We start from the raw sequence: 18,188 nt of genomic DNA on the forward strand, positions 1-18,188 counted from the left end.
TAGTTTACAAGCAGGAGCATGGGATCAAATGACCTGTGTACTTTGGGACAAGGTTAACCATGAAGGTCACACTGAAGGCTTTCTCAGAAAAGCCCTTTATCTGTGGTCTGGTGCTGATGCTTTCAAGGTTCCAGAGTCTTTGACTTTGTTTCTGAATCCCCTAAGTCCCAAACACAGATGTCACTTCAACACATACATGTGTGCATTTTTTAATTGTCCTCTAACTTTTATCTTCCAGCGCCACTAAGAATAACCTAAACTTTATCTCCCCTCCTGGTCCAGACAGACTGCTGGTGTTTAATTATTCTGAAATGTAGTACAGCTGGCTGGATTGTAGCAGAGCAAAAGGCATCTGTAACTTTGACTTGCATGAATGCCATTTATTAAATGGATGCCGGATGACAAGAATAGCAAAGATAGCTGGCAATGGTGACACTAGAGTTGAGGTCTAGTTCAATTTTGATCACACACAGGCACATAATAAAAATCTTATGACTTGAAAGGGTAACTTTTACCCTCGGTCTAATGGGACTTGCCTTGAATGGATAGGGATTGCTCCTTGAAATGGAATGTGATGATTTTTCTTTTCTTTGACATGACCAGCTTAAAATGCCAGACTGAGAACAGGACCAGAGTCAGAGACCTTCTCTCATGGACGAGAAAACAGGTTCAGACTGTTTGGTAACTTCTTCAAGATCACATAAATACTTAGCATTGGAGACAATTCAAGGTTTCTGGACTTACATATCATCTTCATTTTAGTTTACCTGATGGGCTTCATGAATTTTGAATGCCTTCATTTAATATATATATATATATGAAAAGATTTTCATTACCAGTCATCTTTATGAAGAAATTTCTTTTTTCCTGTCTTTGTTTACTAGATGGTCAATTAGAAAATCTAAACAGGAATTAAGATCTCAAGGGGGGGTGGAAACAGATCTGGTATGACTGCTGTTGTCATTTACTGGGTGATTTTGAGCAAACTGCCTTCTATCTCTGTGAATAGGTTTTTTGACTAAAATATGGGAATACATTGTACCTTCCTCAAAGGATTGTTTTGTGCACTAAGTAACTTCATGCCTCATCTGTGTTGCATGCAACATTTAGCCTGCTAGGAAACCTGTGCTTCATCTTAGTCTCTGATTTTTCTTAGTTATCTGCATGCTGGGAGACCCTTACAGAGAAGTCTTAGAGTGGAACTGAAAAAAGGAACTGGAAAGTGTCCTCATGTCCCCATATTGCTTCACAGAGGTTGCAGGAATGGGGCTTAGACAGAAACACTCGTGTCAAGGAACATTAGTGAGTAAATGAGACAGTGAGGGCAGAAGAGAAGTGGGGATTCAGAAAGCTGCACCTGAATCCAGATGCCAGAACACTAGTACTGTTATGAGAACTTGGCTGACTAGAGAGCAAATTCATTTCAGGAGTAGGTTCTTGATTTATTCATCTGAACTCTGACTTTCATTTGGAAATTCTCAGGTAACATCAAATTACAACTCTTTGCCCTGAATTTCTGGGCAGTTTTATAGCTAATAAGTTAATTTTATTTAAAAAAAGAAGGTACTGTGAATCCATTATACTAGAACGCAGAGAGTAGTTATTTGATAGCCTAAGCCATAAAAATGAAATCAATATAAATGTACAAGTGAAGCCCGTAGGTTAATGTATCTGGCTTGAGCTTTTAGATTTGGAAGAAAAGGAGCAAGTTTAGAAAAAACAGTAAGCTGGGCAGAAAAATTAAAAAAACAAAAGGTGAAAAAAAAAAAAATCAAAAAAAGGTCAAAAGGTTAAAAATAACCGGAAAACGAAAAAAAAAAGAAAAAAAAGAAGGGAAAACAACCCGCCTCAAAGCCGGTTTCCAAAAGTAAACAAGTCTCAAAAATAAAAGCAAGAAAGTCATTTCCGATTGTTGCTATAACAATCACCACAAGCTTAATGGTTTAAAACAGCACAAGTTAGTGCTGATGATGTTCTAGAGGGCAGAAATATATACATATTCTACATGCCTGAGTTCTGGTTGCTGATTTTAATTCGAGGGCTTATTCCATATATTACAGCAGCATCTCAATAAAAATCTTTAAATAGTTTCTTTATAAAAATGGAAGCTGTGCTGGGCACCAACCCCATAATATCCAGAACAGCCCCTGACAAGCAGTGCTGGCTCTACTGAAGTCTTATGAGTGAGTGAATATAAAAATGAATGTATGAATCAATAAACAGTTCTTGAAAATAAAAGTCTTGGGAGTAATAAGGCATATTACAATATGGTGAGGGGGGACAAGGAGAAGGATGTTTAAAATCTAATTCTATGCTTCAGATAAAGCCAGTCTTGTTCTTCACAGTTATGTTATCATTTTTGCTCAACCAACACTTAATAATTTGTCCAGGCTAAATTTATTTTTCAGGAGATTTTTTTTTTGGGGGGGTGGGGTTAAAAATTTTGTTTTTCGATATGTGCACATGTTCCACCCACCCACCCACCTGGCAAAGTGAAATGTTGACGGAGTGTTCTGAGTATTTGAGGTAACACATTTGTATTTGTTCCATCAGTTTATGTAAAAAGGCACATTAAGTTCTGCAGAGTAATCTATGAAGCAATGTAATACTATGTTAATGTTGATTAAAGGCCTCAGTAAATTTAATGTTACTCCTCTCCCCTTTCTTTTCCACTTCCTTTATATCACGTTGATCACCCTCTGTTATAGTATATAAAACAAGTAGAATGAAGGGGGTCGATGCATGACTGGACCATGAGATCGCTCACAGTGAAGCAGGATGACAGAGATGCTCCTCAGCCTGTGTCCAGAGCGATTCCCATGGGATGCCTGCTGACCCCTCCGCCTTTGGGACTCAGAATAAACCATGACTTTCTGTCTTCCTCAACGTGAGAACCATTTTCCCACTATTCATTATGTGACTTCCAAAAAATGAATTACCAGAAATCTAGAAAGCCTGCCAACAATATTTTGAACAAGACAGAGAATTGAAGGTCAAAGGGAAATAAACCGCATCTATCCTGTCTTGTCCTTCTGCTGACTTCCTCATTACCCCCAGCAACCTACTCTGAGTGATGATTATCTCAGACAGGCCAGAAAAGCATGGGAAATATGCTTTCCATGGGAATCCTTGGGCAGGGAGTGGTGAGTGGCTGGGAAAAAAACAATACTTTTTTTTTTATTATTTTATTTTCACTTTTAAATAGCAGCACAAGGGGGTGATATTCCAGTGTTCTCTGGACTGGGCTAGCCAGCAGCAGAAGTCCCCTACCTGCCTCGTTCCCTGTCTTTTCCATCCCCTGGGAGTAGTTCAGCAGTGTGGTTTTCTAAGCTCTCAGAGTTAGCTGCTCTGTTCCAAGGTGAAGACCATCTAAAAGAGTGGATCTTGCAGAGTTTTTGATAAGAATATTCCAACACATACTCCATGTTCTGTAACAGCAGAAATCAACTTACCCAGGGTCACTCAGTTAATGTGTGACTGAGCTGAAGAGAGGGTTTGGTCAAGGACAAATGTTACCTGGCTGCACCGTTTCCCTAAGTTCCCTCTGGATGATATGCACTAACTGTTGAGAGTTGTCTTTTTTCTTTTTCTATGCATCATCAGCCAGATTTTCTTTCATTGCTACAGAATTTTCTGTGAGTAATAATGATACACCCTGCCATTCATAGAGTGCATGGTAAATGCAGTAGACTTCTAGTGCTGCTTAGATAGTAACTCACTGTATCATGGTAAGAATTCTGTGAGGTATGTTCTATTATTATCTCCATTTTACAGATGAGAAAACTGAGGTGAGGTAAGGCTTAGAAACTTGCTCAAAGTCATATGTGAATTTAAGAAACCTCTGGTCAATTTGTCTCTGACATCCATGCCCTTAACTGTTATACTATTCTCTCTGGCCTTTTAGGAAAAAGAACTTAATTTTGATATTGATTAGTTTTTTTGGGTAAGAGTTCCATGTTCCACTTCACTTCACTCTAAGAATGACCTTTTCCACTTGCCTCTTAGTTGTTTCACCAATTCCCCTGGTTTGATAACCTCAGACAGAATTTTTGCACAGCTGGACATTTTCTCTGCTAAGTGTGGGGAAGAGATTTAGCACAATTCAACATGGAACTTATGATGGTAATAATGGAATCAAGATCTGGAAAGTGTCTTATTAGATCCTTTGACAGAGCCAGGAGACACGTGACTTAGTCATCTGAAAACAGATGTGTGCTTGTCTTTTCTTGATGACGCCTAAGCAGTGGAAACTGCCACATTTATAGCTCACTATTGCCATGGTTTCCTCTCCATATGGTTAGTAAGTTCTCTGGAATATTTCCTGCTTTAATTTAAGCAATTTTTTGGTGAGTGTGTGGGTGCTTTTACATACTGGTAGGTGACTGGCTTTGAATAATTTCTAAATTATGCACATCATTGAATGCATATTATGAATGTAGTATGAGGTATAAGTATATGAGCATTATATTATACCCATTATGTATATGGTGCTTGTCTGAAGCTTCAAAATGCCTGGGCCATACCAGGTCCTGGGCCTGGGTGTCATATTGGGTGAGGTTGGCAGCATTGATACCAAGGGTCACATCTCACTTGGAACCAGATAGCTGTCCCCTCTGTGGTCCTTGCTGCCTCCCTGGAGTTCTATAAAGGATGTGTGGTGTGAGAAGGGAGGTTTGATGAGTTAAAGAACCTTGAACCACACTCCTTTCATCTCATGCTAAGGATGGTCTCTATTTTCCAGCTTCTTCCTTTACCACTTACCAAAAGCAATTCTTCTCTTTGGGAACAGGCCAACATATCCCCCAGTGAGTTGAGGGTCTTGAAAACAAAGGCCAGAAATAGGACGCTATCCTCAACTGACATCTGCTTTGGGGTTTATGGCCTTCCCTCACTCTGCTGTGAGCCTATAAAATAGAGTCAGTTTATAGAAATAAGTACCTTCTAGCTCCCTAGTCATTTACTGTGAGGGAATATGATGGTAAGTTATTCTGGGGGCAGCTGAATTAAGAGTTTGACCACAGAATGGAAATACTTTTTCATAAAAGAACTTACTGGAAGGAGCAGTTAGGAGATATTAAGAGTTGAAAGGAGGCTGTATTAATTGAATGTTCCTTCTATAAGCACATTTCATACAACTGACAATGTCAATTTCATTTTTTCATCTTAATGTTTGACATGATTTGTTATATAATAAGTCACACATAGGCGTGAAAGCCTAAAGCACTATCAAGGAATGAGTCAACTGTGTTTGAAAGCAGAGCAGTCATTTCTAGAGTGACAGCATAATATACTGATAATCACAATGCCTAATATTCTTTCTAGCATTTGGACCGATGAGAAATATTTCATATAAGCTAGCCATAGAATCATTTCTCCAGTATCTAATATATTAATATGTAAATCTGAAAAGGAATAAATATACTTTAAGATGAAATTATACTGAGACTACTACTTCCTGTTCTGCTGAAGCATAGACCATGAATGTGGATATTTTTTCATTCAAGTTGAAGTAGATTAATTCAGAAAAAGAGTAGATGTCAAACCGATATACTTCTCTCTACCAAAATGACTTGAGAGTCCATCTTGACTTATAAGAGCCCTGGAGAATTGAGAATTCCAGGTCCAAAATTGACTGTTTTCCATTCACACTGCCCTATGTTCTACTGATAGTTTTCCAGACCACTTATCTCTCCTGTCTCTGGGCCACCTATGAGAAGCCAACTCCATTGTCTCAAGTTGTAAATGAGCAGCAGCATAAAGGCTTTGCAACCTGTTCTCTCTCTCTCCTCAGCCTCTGTTTGGGTTCTGCCTGTCTGTGACATTCAGATCTGGGAGCGGTTAGAGACTCAAATTCAGCTGGCTCCGTACATTTCAGTCCTACAAGATGGGTGTTAACAAGGGTTTTGGAAGCTTTCATTTATTTTCCCTGGGTGTGTATAACACCTTAAGTCGCACGCCCTTTCACGTGCAGAAACAGGCTCCCTGGTGTCGTTTTATAGCAGCAGGGTGAGCAAGTAGGTTGCTTCTTCACTGAAAACCACGTCTTCCCACGGCCAGCAGGGGGTGCCCGCAACACAGTTTAAAGTCAGACTGTATTTAAAGTGGACTGCATTTGACGTGGCACATGTTGGAACACTTTTTTGAAAGTATGCACTCTCCTGTCCATCCCAACTTGACTCCATCTTCTCTTCCTCCTTGTCTGTTCACGACTGACATCTAGAATCTAAAGTGAAACCAGTCTTTGGTGCCAAAATCGTCCAGCCTCAGGGTGGTCAGAGCCACAGAGCAACTGAATTCAAACCTGTCCAGACAATTATATCTGGTGGACTCTGGCCAGCCTGCTAGTGACTGCACTTACCCAGCATCTCTTCTTGTCTGAGCGTGTCATATCTGGGGCGAAGAGCTGAGTGAGATCCACTTGACTATTTTCAATCTCTGTAGCAGACAGAAATTGAATTGTTACTTTCCATTGATGGTTATATATATCTCTCTACAGGTAATAAAACTGAGATATCCTAGTTCTTGATGAGTGTTCTAAGCCACACTCTAGTATTTTGTCTATCTCATCCAAAATTATCTCTGTAACCTACCGGTTTATTCATTCATATAGAAAATATTTATTTATTCATTAAGTGCCAGGCCTTGGGCTAAGTGCCGAGACTGCACCTGAGAACAAAATCAGTATTGACTCTGCTCTTGGGGATCACATATTCTAATGAGAGAGAGAGAGAGACGTTACCAAAATATATGAGGATGTAAATACAGATTGATAAGGGCTGTTTAAGAAAAATAAGAGGGATCTGGGAGTACAGCAGAGGCAGCGACTGGAGTGTGTGTCCTCACAGGGCTGGCTTCATGCTGTGACATTAGTACCTGGTGGAGCTGGTGAGTAGGGCCTACCGGCTTGTAGTGGAGTGTCCCCCCATTTGGCAACGACTAGGAAACTACTCAGCGTGTAGTTTACATGTGTGGCCTATGTTTGCTTTTTCAAGTGTGTCTTAAGGAAGGGACACCTATATAACTCAGATCACCTAGCACAGGACTTTATAGAGTTGGTTATTGATGAATTTCATTGGGATATAATTGTGTTTTTAAAAATTTAACGATGCTTCTGTTTTTAGTAATTAGTTGGACTGGCTTCTGCACTTGGGCACCTTAAGTCAGAAGCGTTCACTCAACTCACCCATTAGCAGGAGGGACTTCAGGGACCCAAGGCCTTTGAAAATCTGACTTCCCATTCAGCATGCCCACGCAGGCACAGAGAGAAAATGGCACAATCCTGCAATTATTCAAACTCTTTCAACTTGAAGTCATTAGTGTGAGTCATCTAGAGAAAGCATTCTCTCCTCTGAGCCTTTAATTAGAATCTCACCCAGGCATTTCCAATTGATTTTATTTCAAAACAAGTTTTTCTTTGTAAGACAAAAGGATAACAAGGGATGAGAAGAGATAAAAATTGTTTCTTGTTAACAAGCATTAATGCAACATAGCCAGGAAAATAACTTGTGTTGGGTCAAATAGAACCACTGAGACTGGTTGAAATTCTAAGCTTTCTTCTCTGGAGAGGGTTGTTTTTGACATTAAATTAATGTCAGACACATTGAAATTTATTTATTTATTTTTTTTAAGATTTATTTATTTATTTATACAGAACCGGGGTACAGGCCAGAGATGCAGAGGGTGAGAGGATTCACAGGGACAGAGTGGGGAGCAGAACAGGCAGATCAACGAAGTACACTGCTGAGGGGAGCAGTGGGCGGGTCAGGAGAGGTCTGCTGCGCCATGTGGTCGGGGATGGAACTCATGAGGAAGTGGCTTAAGCTTCTTTTGCAGTGCATTAACCCGCTGCGCCACTAGGGAGGGCCTGAAATTTATTTTTAAAGGGGAAAATAAAGTGATAGGCCTACGTTTTTGTTTTGCTTGATTTTCCATTTGGTTTGTTTCATTCCCACATTTGTACGGCTGTGGTGGGGAAGAAGAGCAAAGGGGGCAAAATAGTGTTCCTGGAAATCTCGAGAAGAAAAACAAGTGCAGTAACACTCGTAACACATGTAATACTTCTAAAAAAACTATAAAATGTTTTAAGTGATTTCAACTTTAGCACCTGTTCCTTCAGCTTTTAAAATTTTACTGTCTTTGAAATGCAGTAATAGTCATTCTCCGCATTGTCTCAAATTCCTAATTAAAATGAATGGACTTGGGCCCTCCCTGGTGGCGCAGCGGGTTAAAGCACTGCACTGAGAAACTAAAGCCACTTCCGCATGAGTTTGATCCCCGCCTGCCCCGGAGGTGACCACATGGCGTGGCAGACCTCTCCTGACCCGCCCGCTGCTCCCCTCAGCAGTGTACTTCGTTGATCTGCCTGTTCTGCTCCCCACTCTGTCTCTGGTGAATCCTCTCACCCTCCGCATCTCTGGCCTGTACCCAAGATCTGTATGAATAAAAAAAAAAAAATGAATGGACTTCCCAACTTATGCACTCCTGACTTTTTAAATGCCCAATATTTGAATTTATACTAAGCCAGGAGTTGAAGACATTGAGAAGCATTTCAATGCACCTTCCTACATTTGTAGGAAGATCATGTCTTCTCCTCTTTTCGAAGAGCTGAGGCAGAAGTACAATGTCCGTTCCATGCCCATCTGGAAGGATAATGACTTTCAGGTTGTTCAAGGACCCTATAAAGGACAGCAAACTGGCAAAGTGGTTCAGGTTTACAAGAAGAAATACATCGTTTACAGTGAACTAATGCAGTGGGAGAAGGCTGATAGTACAACTGTTCACGTGGGCATTCACCCCGGCAAGGTGGTTACTACTGAACTGAATGAAGCTGGACAAAGACCGCAAAAGGCCCTGGAACACAAACCAAATCTCGCCAAGTAGGAAAGGAAAAGGACAAATACAAGGAGAAGATGCAGGAATAAAGTAGTTTATATACAACTTTCATTAAAAACTACTAAAATGAAAAAAAAAAAAGGAAAGAAAAGGAGTGTTTTTTGAAAGCACTGTGTTTCCTTTCTCCCTTGTATCCCCAGGGCAAAGATGAAGAACAGAGTAAATTGATGTCCTGGTATATCTGCCAGGACAATGCAAGGAAATGGAACCTGATTTTCTACTGGCAGTCTTAGAAGCGGCAGTTGATTTCTAGATCACCCCATATAAAAAGTTATTTAAGCAGTGATGTAGATAAAATTGTCTGCAGTTTTGATTCATTCTGGTTTTATAAAGTGTTTGTGGGATGGATGCCGTGAGAATTTATGGACTTTATGTTAATGGGGAAATATCTTGAAAGTGTTAGCAAAAGGCCATTTTGAAGCATACTGAGTCAGTAAAATAAAAGATCGCCACTTCCATAGAGAGAGTCTTTGAAGGGACCATCCATTAGTGTACCCTTTGCCGTAGATGGTGCTGAGCAAAGGGTCTGCCTCTGCTCCTCAGGAGGGGAGTTGAGTAAGCTGGCTGCACCTAACGCAGCTTCCCACCCTCTTCTCACTCCCCTTCAGCAATACAGACCCACGTATGCATCTTTAAACAACATATACATACCCCTCTTTCTGCCCAGCAAACTGGCCTTTCCTTGTCCACCTGGCTAACTGCTCCCCATCTTTGTCTCTTCTGGGCGCAGACTTGGGTACCACTCACTGTGACCTGGTGTTCTGAGAACAACCCCAACTCGCTTCTTGCTTACAGGTGTTTTACAAGTTCGAGACGTCACTAGGCTAAAACCACCTTGATGGCAAGGTGTTTGCGTGTTCACTGTGTACTGCTGACATGATCAAGGAGTGGATTAGGCTGAAGAAAGGAAGTTGAAAACCACTCAGCTTTCACTTACCAATCACTCCTTCCTGTCCAGCAGGCAATGAAATGCAAATTTCAATCTGCCTTTTACAAAAGCAATAGCTCAAACGGAGCAAAAGAGAGAAAGAAAAAAGAAGCAGAAGTTGACGTTGTGTGTGTGTGTGTGTGTGTGTGTGTGTGAAGAAAAGCCAAACAAAACCCTCATGAATCAAACAACAGAAAAACAAGCATGGGAGAAACAGTTATCAGTTAATATTCATCTGAATATTGGCTAGTGAACGACTGGGTCAAGGTGGAAAATGAAAACAGTTGCTACCCCCATTGCCTCTGTGCGCAGGCAGTGAGGAGCATGTGAAATCATGAGCAAGGCGCTGGGCATAAAGTACTTCCCCAGTGGTGGGATGCCAGGACTAGAGAGGAATCCGGTGTTCCTGGATGTAGTGCTACACGCTTGCCAGCAGAGGGCAGTCACAAATACAGCTTCATCTCACCCTCCCACAGAGAATGTTTTCTTCATATTTCAGATAAATAGGAATTGGCATTTCTTATCTCCGGAGGTAGAATACGGGAGGCAGTGGGTGTAGTCATTCTTAGTAATTTGTGGGGAATTTTTTGGATGTTTTAATTTGGTTCTGAAAACTAGGGAACTTGGAAAGATGGAAAGATGATTTTGCAGTAAGAAATAACATTGAAGAACCAGTATCATCTGCCAAACGCTGTGCGAAATGATTCACATGCATTAACATATTTAATCATCACCAAAAAAGCTAAAGGGATGTACTATTTTATCAGTCCCAGTTTCTAAGCAAAAAAGGTCAGCATTAGATAATCCAAATAACTTAGTCCTACTCTGTGTCTTATATAATCTCCTCCAATGGAACACGCCTGCTTCCCGTCACACCGTCACAATGCTGTGCTGGGCTGAGCTCCATCTGCTGTGGTATATGGGGCCTGACTAGCTTCACCCACAGAGAAGGTCCTAGGGGAAAGAACAGAAGGAGAAAGAAATGAAAATGAGAAGAAGACACTGCAGAGGAGACTAACTCATAGCTTTAAAGTCATATGTACTGTACGAAAGGGAACTGTGAGGTGGTGTTTGTGAGTTCTTCTGTAAGTTAAAAAGTAGACTTTAACTCCCCCATCTGTAGCTGCCAAGCCTACGCATTTTGTTTACTTACATTGTCTCATTGTTGTCTCCATGGACTATAGGAGAAAAGTGTGTTGATAGCAGCAAAGCTTTCCAGGCCACAGCATGAACCCCATCACAGCTCTCTGAGACTTTGCTTATGATCAATATGGCCTGGGAACTGAATGAGAGCAGATTTGTGGAAACAAAAATCAAAATGAAAATATTTTTGAATGCTGACTATGTTGCCAAGATTGTGCTAAGTGGAGTGAAAAGGTGCTTATGACACAATTCCAACCTTCAACGAATTCTTTTATACAGCTTGAAAAATAGACAAATCAGTGAGCAGAGGATAGATATCGGCAATGGGATAAATCTTATCTTAAAAGTCTTGTGTCGGCCCTCCCTAGTGGCGCAGCAGATTAAAGCACTGCACTAAAAAGCTAAGGCCACTTCTGCATGAGTTTGATCCCTGCCTGCGCCGGAAGTGACCACATGGCGCGGCAGACCTCTCCTGACCTGCCCACTGCTCCCCTCAGCAGTGTACTTCGTTGATCTGCCTGTTCTGCTCCCCAGTCTGTTTCTGGTGAATCCTCTCACCCTCCGCATCTCTGGCATGTACTCCAGTTCTGTATGAATAAATAAATCTTTAAAAAAAAAAAAGTCTTGTGTCAAGATGACAGGAAAAAATAGCTTTAGGGTCTCCCCAAAATATAGCCATTCATCTTATCTTAATATTAAAGATAATAATATTTAATACTAAGTTCAGACTTAGAAGATAATGGGTAACGGAAGAGGTTCATTTTGACACTAGGCATGAAAACAGTTGTACTCTATCTACTGTCTGAGAAGGGCCAGAATTCTGACCACACCTACTCTGATAGAGACCTAAGTTATCAATCAGAATATTTTACATTTATAACTGCATCTAAGTTGCAGCTGTCATTTTACAGGTAAGGACACTGAGGTCTAATAGTAAAAAAAGGGTTTTTTTGTTTTGTTGTAGTGTTAGAGCATGGCAGAGCAGGGCCTCTGCAGATTGGCAGACAAGCAGAGCGGCTTCTCCTTGTGAGTTAGAGTCAGCTCCCACTTGAGTTCATCTCCACAACATACTGGTTCACTCTTCTCGAGTAACTTATTTAAACTCTGTCGTTCTGTTTCCTCATCTGTGAAATTAGAATGATACCCTCACATCTGCCATATGCAAAACGAGAGAGTGCATATAAAACATTAATTAAGAGCCAGAAGAGATAATGCCTATTAGCCAGGGACATTAGACGAACTTGATCAACATTAATTATTAGAGCTCATGTGTCTCCAATTTCTACATTATCTCCTTTCAACCACAGCAGTGAAATGGGGTTTTATTCCCTTTTGTTTCTCTGACACAAAAAAAGGAGCCTCTTTTTTTAGATCTGTGCACTCATGTGGTGTTTTTCCCCTTTATGTCTCTGTTTTCAGGGCCAAGGAGATAAAGATCAAATTGGGAATCCTCCTTCAGAAGCCAGACGCGGCCACTGACCTTGTCATTCCATATAATGAGAAGCCAGAGAAACCAGCCAAGACCCAGAAGTGAGTCATGAATATGGATTCTACTCATTTTCCTCCAGAGGATGGCTATTTTTCAAGTGAATAGCACCATCCCTCATCTGTAGAACTCCCCCCTTCAGTTACTCATTGAGAATCACAGGAAACCTCAGAGACTTAGTTTGTAAATAAGCATTTTTTAAAAACTCTCTTGTGCTAGAAGATTACATTCTGGCAAGATACTTAAAAAATAAAGATAAGTCCTTGTCTTAGGACCTTGCTGGAGAGACAGATCATTCCTTATAACATAGCGTCAGGCACCTCCTGGTTTACATCACACACACACACACACACACACACACACGGTAAAAAAATATTACCTGTTCACTTGCTGCCTTTAGGTAACCATTCCTGAACTGATGAAGAATGATCACTGTGTCCTCGCCTGCTAAGGAATAGGTCAAGGCTGCTTACTCAGCAAGGAGAGACAAATGAGAGCACTTCCCTCAGGAAAATGCTAAGATGGAGGAGACAGTTTAAACCTCATCATTTCCTCTCCAGGAAATTGTCCCTTTGAGGTCCAACAGAGGAACGGAAAGTTATTCCTTGCTGGGGACTGGACACTTGAGCAGTGGTTACTTCTTAGTGCACCTATCGCATCCTCTCCACCTCCACCAATCCATAAATGAGTATCCCTGACTCACCTACAGTCCTTCAGCCCCCTCCCCACCTAAATCAATTGAGGTTTGGTGGGAAACCATTGTTCCAAAGATTCAAGGTGTAAAGCTAGGAGCTCAGGTCTGACTTTGTACCGCATCGTGAGTGTGGCGTTCTCACCCGCCTCGAGCCCATCACAGAAAGTACCTACAGAGGTGTTGAACAGGCACATCTTCCTGTTATACACAGACACCCTGAAAATCAAGAAAGGAACACAGGAGCAGAAAAGCCAAACATTCAAACTCTTCCACTTTCTTATCTAAATGCTTTGGAGAGCACAGAAGGCTTGTAAAAATACAGATCCCTTTAACCTCCATTTCTTTCTTTCTTTTTTCCTGAAGATTGATTTATTTATGCATACAGAACTGAGGTACAGGCCAGAGGTACAGGGGCAGTGAGAGGATTCACCAGACACAGAGCAGGGAACAGAACAAGCAGCTTAAGGAAGCATACTGCTGAGGGGAGCAGTGGGTGGGTCAGGAGAGGTCTGCCACGTCATGTGGGTCACCTCTGGGCAGGGATCGAACTTGCACTGAAGCAGCTGGGGCTGGCTTGTAGTGCTGTGTCTTAACCCATTGCGCCACAAGGGAGGACCCCGAACCTCCATTTTTTTTTTTAAAGTCTAACATTTGCATAAGCTGGTCCAAATCACCTGCAACTTAATATAGTTGGACAAGTTGAGAGAAAGACAGATTATCATTTTTTAAAAAAATCTTTTTCCATTAACCTAAATAGATATTTGCATTCTCCTGCTGTTACTGCTTCAAAGGGACCCTAAACCGGAAGGGAGACATAATTATGGTTTTTGCATTCAGCAGAGGAAGCTAATTCAGGGTGGAGCAGTGGCATCAACACCAGTGGAGAATAAGAACTACATTTCATTGCAGCATTAGATCAAAATGTGTGATTTGAAGTCAACAATATGGTGTTTATTGATCTATCAGAATTAAATTTTAAAAATAAATATAGGGCTGCCCTTCAGCTTTGACTCTCTGTTTTCATACCCCACACAGACTCTTGAACTATTTGGCTTAACAGGGCTTCAGAGAGTAGTTGGGAATAAAAACTGGGACTGACATTTCCTGGGTTATTTCTTCCTCTTGTGTTGCATCCTCTTTCTTCCAGAAGTTTCAATTGTTTTGGAAAAAAAAATCTTTGTTATCCCTAGAGAATATCTGTGTCTCTACTGCATTTTAAATCATGACCACTACAGAGTTTTCCCACCCTCTTCCAAACCCCTAAACCCCAGGCCACCTCCTCAGGTTTGGCAAATTTCCATGCCTTTCAACAAACAGGAAAGACTGTGCCCTCTCTTCTCCCTACTTAAAATGCCTCTGTATTTTTCATCTCATTTTCTTGAGAAGAAAATAAATCTTCTCCAGACTAAAGGTATTTTTAAATCCTTTCATCTTTAAAAAAAACCCTTTAAAAATGCATTTTCTATTTTTAAAATATATTGTTAGTTTTCTCATTAGAAAAAAAATGAACCATTGGGGAAAAAAGGAAAAGAAAAAAATTTCTGAAGCACAATCAGCTCCTTGATACCAGTCTAATCTTTTTTAATGATATCAGTTTCAAGTATATGACATAATGATTTGATTTTTATATACGTTTGGAGATGGTCACCACAATAAGGTTAGACACCGTTTGTCATCATGAATTTACAATTCTGTAAGAGAGAGAGAGACCCACTCTGCACTGCAGTATTGTCTCTAAGCCCAAAGCTGTATGTAGGAGGTTTGTACCTCTTGAGCCCCTTTGCCCTTTCAGCCCGCTCCCCTCTTTGTGTTTGTATTTATGAGGTCTTGAGGGCATTATGCTGAGTGAAATAAGACAGGTCAAAAAGACATAAAAAGGGGCCCTCCCTGGTGGCGCAGCGGGTTAAAGCACAGCACTGAGAATCTAAAGCCACTTCCTCATGAGTTCGATTCCTGCCAGCCCCGGAGGTGACCACATGGCATGGCAGACCTCTCCTGACCCACCCGCTGCTGCTCTCAGCAGTGTACTTCGTAGATCTGCCTGTTCTGCTCCCCACTCTGTCTCTGGTGAAGCCTCTCACCGCCCCTGAGCCTCTGGCCTGTACCCCAGTTCTGTATGCACAAATAAATAAATCTTTAAAAAAAAAAAAGACATAAAAAGGGAGAATGTCTCCCCTATGCGGAATCTAAACAAAACAAGAAAGCAAAGCCAACCCTGCTAATACTTTCAGCTGACTTTCCCCCTTTTGGACCCCTTTCCACTAGGAATAAGTAAATACCTTTTACTCTCTAGCACTGGAAAGCCATGCTTCCAGAATCTTCTTTAACTCCTTGCCAGAATGAACACCATAGGGCTTCACTTTGACTAGTCAGCATTATTTGACTGCCCACTAGCTGGCCTTTAAATGCTCCTCCGATGTTCTGGTTTTTTTTTTATTTGTTTGTTTATATTAGTTTATTTTTACATATTTTTGTTCATTTTTCCATCTAAGTTGCAATCCCTGTGTTCTGTTTGTTTTTTAGATATTCTTTTTTTTTCCTTTTTCATGTCTATTACATTAACTATATTTTGTGGTTTTTACCACCTTATCACTCTAGAGTGATCTCTACACCATACGTAGCCTGAGCACAGGGAGGACAGTTCCCAAGTCCTATCATACCCTTTTAGCTAGTGCCCTGAGAGTGAGCAGTGTTGCCAGGATTGACATGTATGCACAGTATTTGACAACAGACACATATTATAACCTGGCACATACTTCTAGCTATGTGCCCGCTGTGGTGCCCAGATCACTGTTGGCCCTGGGGTAAGGACTCAGTAGATGTCTGTGGAGACTGCTCATGGGCAGGTAGGTAGCAGATTGGGGAATGAATGGGGAATAAAGCAGGCACTTGCTATGGTAATAAATGCCCTTTCCTAGTCAAAAGCAGCAATATGAAAGAGCAGTTGCTGGAGTGATTTAAATGTGTGGTGATTGTGTGGATTAAAAAAGGGAAAGGAAAATACTGTTGTTTAGAGAGTCTAAAATACTTCCTCATAGTAATAATAGTTAATGGGCCTGAAATTGTTGAAATTAAGTTTTATTTGTGGTTTTCATCTACCCAACTAATTCTGGGCAAGTGAGACCATCACTTGCATATTAATGACATAAATACTGCGAGTGGGCGGATGCTGAAGAGGGTATGCCACAGGAGGGTGGGATGGGAAAGGTCCTCCAGGACCCTCAAGCTGCACCTTTATGCAGTAAGTGCATCACTGCAGTCAAAAGACTCAACAAGCAAATGGGAGTGATAACTGGCAGCTGAGACGGTCACTTCCAGAACCATCTACTGGCATTATAAAGCCCACATTTAGTCATCTCTGTAAATGTGTGCTTTGCCTTTCATTTGAACTAGCTTCTTCTACCTGACCCCACACCCACACAGAGACCCCAAGACCACCTCTTACCCTCCATTGTCAGCTCTGACCCACTTGGCAAAGCAGGATATACTTTGGTCATGTGGAGCTATATCATTCTTATTTCCAAAGAACTCAGACTTAATGAGGACCAGCCAGTTCTGAGAATCAGGACAGGATGAACCTACACTCCCTTCTAAGTTGGTAATCAGAGCACTGGGCTTCATGCTGAGGGGGATGAGTCCTGTTTGACTGTGGTCTTGAATCAGTTGGGACTAATTTAACCCCATGCAGTCTCTGCACATGTCCTTTCCAAGAATTTAATTGTGGCTGTGGTGAGCTCTGATGTTGACCATTAGTTGGGTTCTAGCAGGCCATTCCAGGGAAGTTGTGTCTGCTCACTTCACTAAGTTTGGTGCACCTGCTCTTGCCTTTGCTTTTTCCTGGGCTCCTCTGTGTTAACCAGAAGCAAATGGGGAGGGAAGGTAGATGGGCTTTAGGAGAATATTTGCAGAATCAGAAAGCGATTCCTTGAGTGAATCAGGCCTTTCCTTGCTCTAGGCCTGTTTTACTTGTCCAATAATCTAATGTCCTGTTGTTTCTGTCAACAACCAATAAGGACTTGGTGGATACCTATTCTGTGCAAAATTCCACACAGTGAAGGAATTACAAAGTGTGAATGCAAGACAAAATCATATACATAGGAAAAATTCTCAATATGACTATAGAAGAAGCAAAAGGAATAACTGATTTCTAGTTTAAGATATAAATCAGAAACATACAGGGACATACTTGCAATCCTTTCCTCATGTCATTATTTCCTTCCTGTGCATCTTTCTATTAAGCAGCAGATGGGGAAGGGCAGGAACACACTCATTCAAAACAATTTCCAAGGAGTTAGCATTGAGTTTTTAACTTTTGACAGCTGTTTCTAGACAAGAGAAAAGAAATATCCTAAAATGCCTTCATCAGGTTCAGTACTTTAATCTTTGCTCTTTAAATAATGAAAACACAGAACTTAATGAGAAATCAAACTCTCCACATGTTCCAAAATGAGGAATAGAGAATTGAGGGGATTATTCACAGTACTTTTGCCAAAAACTTGGCTACTATAATAATCTGAAGCAAAAGTTTGCCTGGATTGTCTGGACTGTAGATAAACAAGTTAAGAGAAAAGGAAATGCTAAGTTAGGAAAAACACTTCAGTCGACCTTATTATTAAAATAAATGTCTTGTTAGTCTGACTCAACTAGGCAGGGGATCACTCACATCTTAAGTGTGCCTGGAAGTGCCCACCGACCTGACAGGATCCTGCTGGGAGAGAAAAATTGGCGGTTAAAAGGAAATGAGTGCAGGATTCCTGTAGAGATAAACATTAAGGTAAAAAATGCATACAGGAAGTTATACGCTGGCCATTGCCACCTCATTTAGAGTGGGCATCTAGAGAATTTGCTTAGGACATCTCATTTGTGATGGATGAACCACCTGTCTTCTCAGAAAGAGCTAGTTTTTTGTTTGTTTAAGATTTTTTTATTCGTTCACACAGAACTGGGGTACAAGTACAAGCCAGAGGTGCAAGGGCAGTGAGAGGCTTCACCAGACTCAGAGTGGGGAGCAGAGCAGGCAGATCAATGTACACTGCCGAGGAGAG

The 18,188-nt window shown here is 41.1% G+C and overlaps 1 protein-coding gene across 1 annotated transcript in view; it reads left to right on the top strand.

Moving 5' to 3' along the window:
* Positions 1-18,188, top strand: part of RGS5 (regulator of G-protein signaling 5) — a 39,492-nt gene that overhangs the window by 9,292 nt on the left and 12,012 nt on the right. The window contains exon 2 of the mRNA XM_004688425.2: positions 12,383-12,493. Coding sequence (XP_004688482.1) covers positions 12,383-12,493 — 111 coding nt within the window. The remainder of the gene's footprint in view (positions 1-12,382; positions 12,494-18,188) is intronic.

This window comes from Condylura cristata, unplaced genomic scaffold, assembly GCF_000260355.1.
Source record: "Condylura cristata isolate star-nosed mole 26May11 unplaced genomic scaffold, ConCri1.0 scaffold00024, whole genome shotgun sequence".
Lineage (NCBI taxonomy): Eukaryota > Metazoa > Chordata > Mammalia > Eulipotyphla > Talpidae > Condylura > Condylura cristata.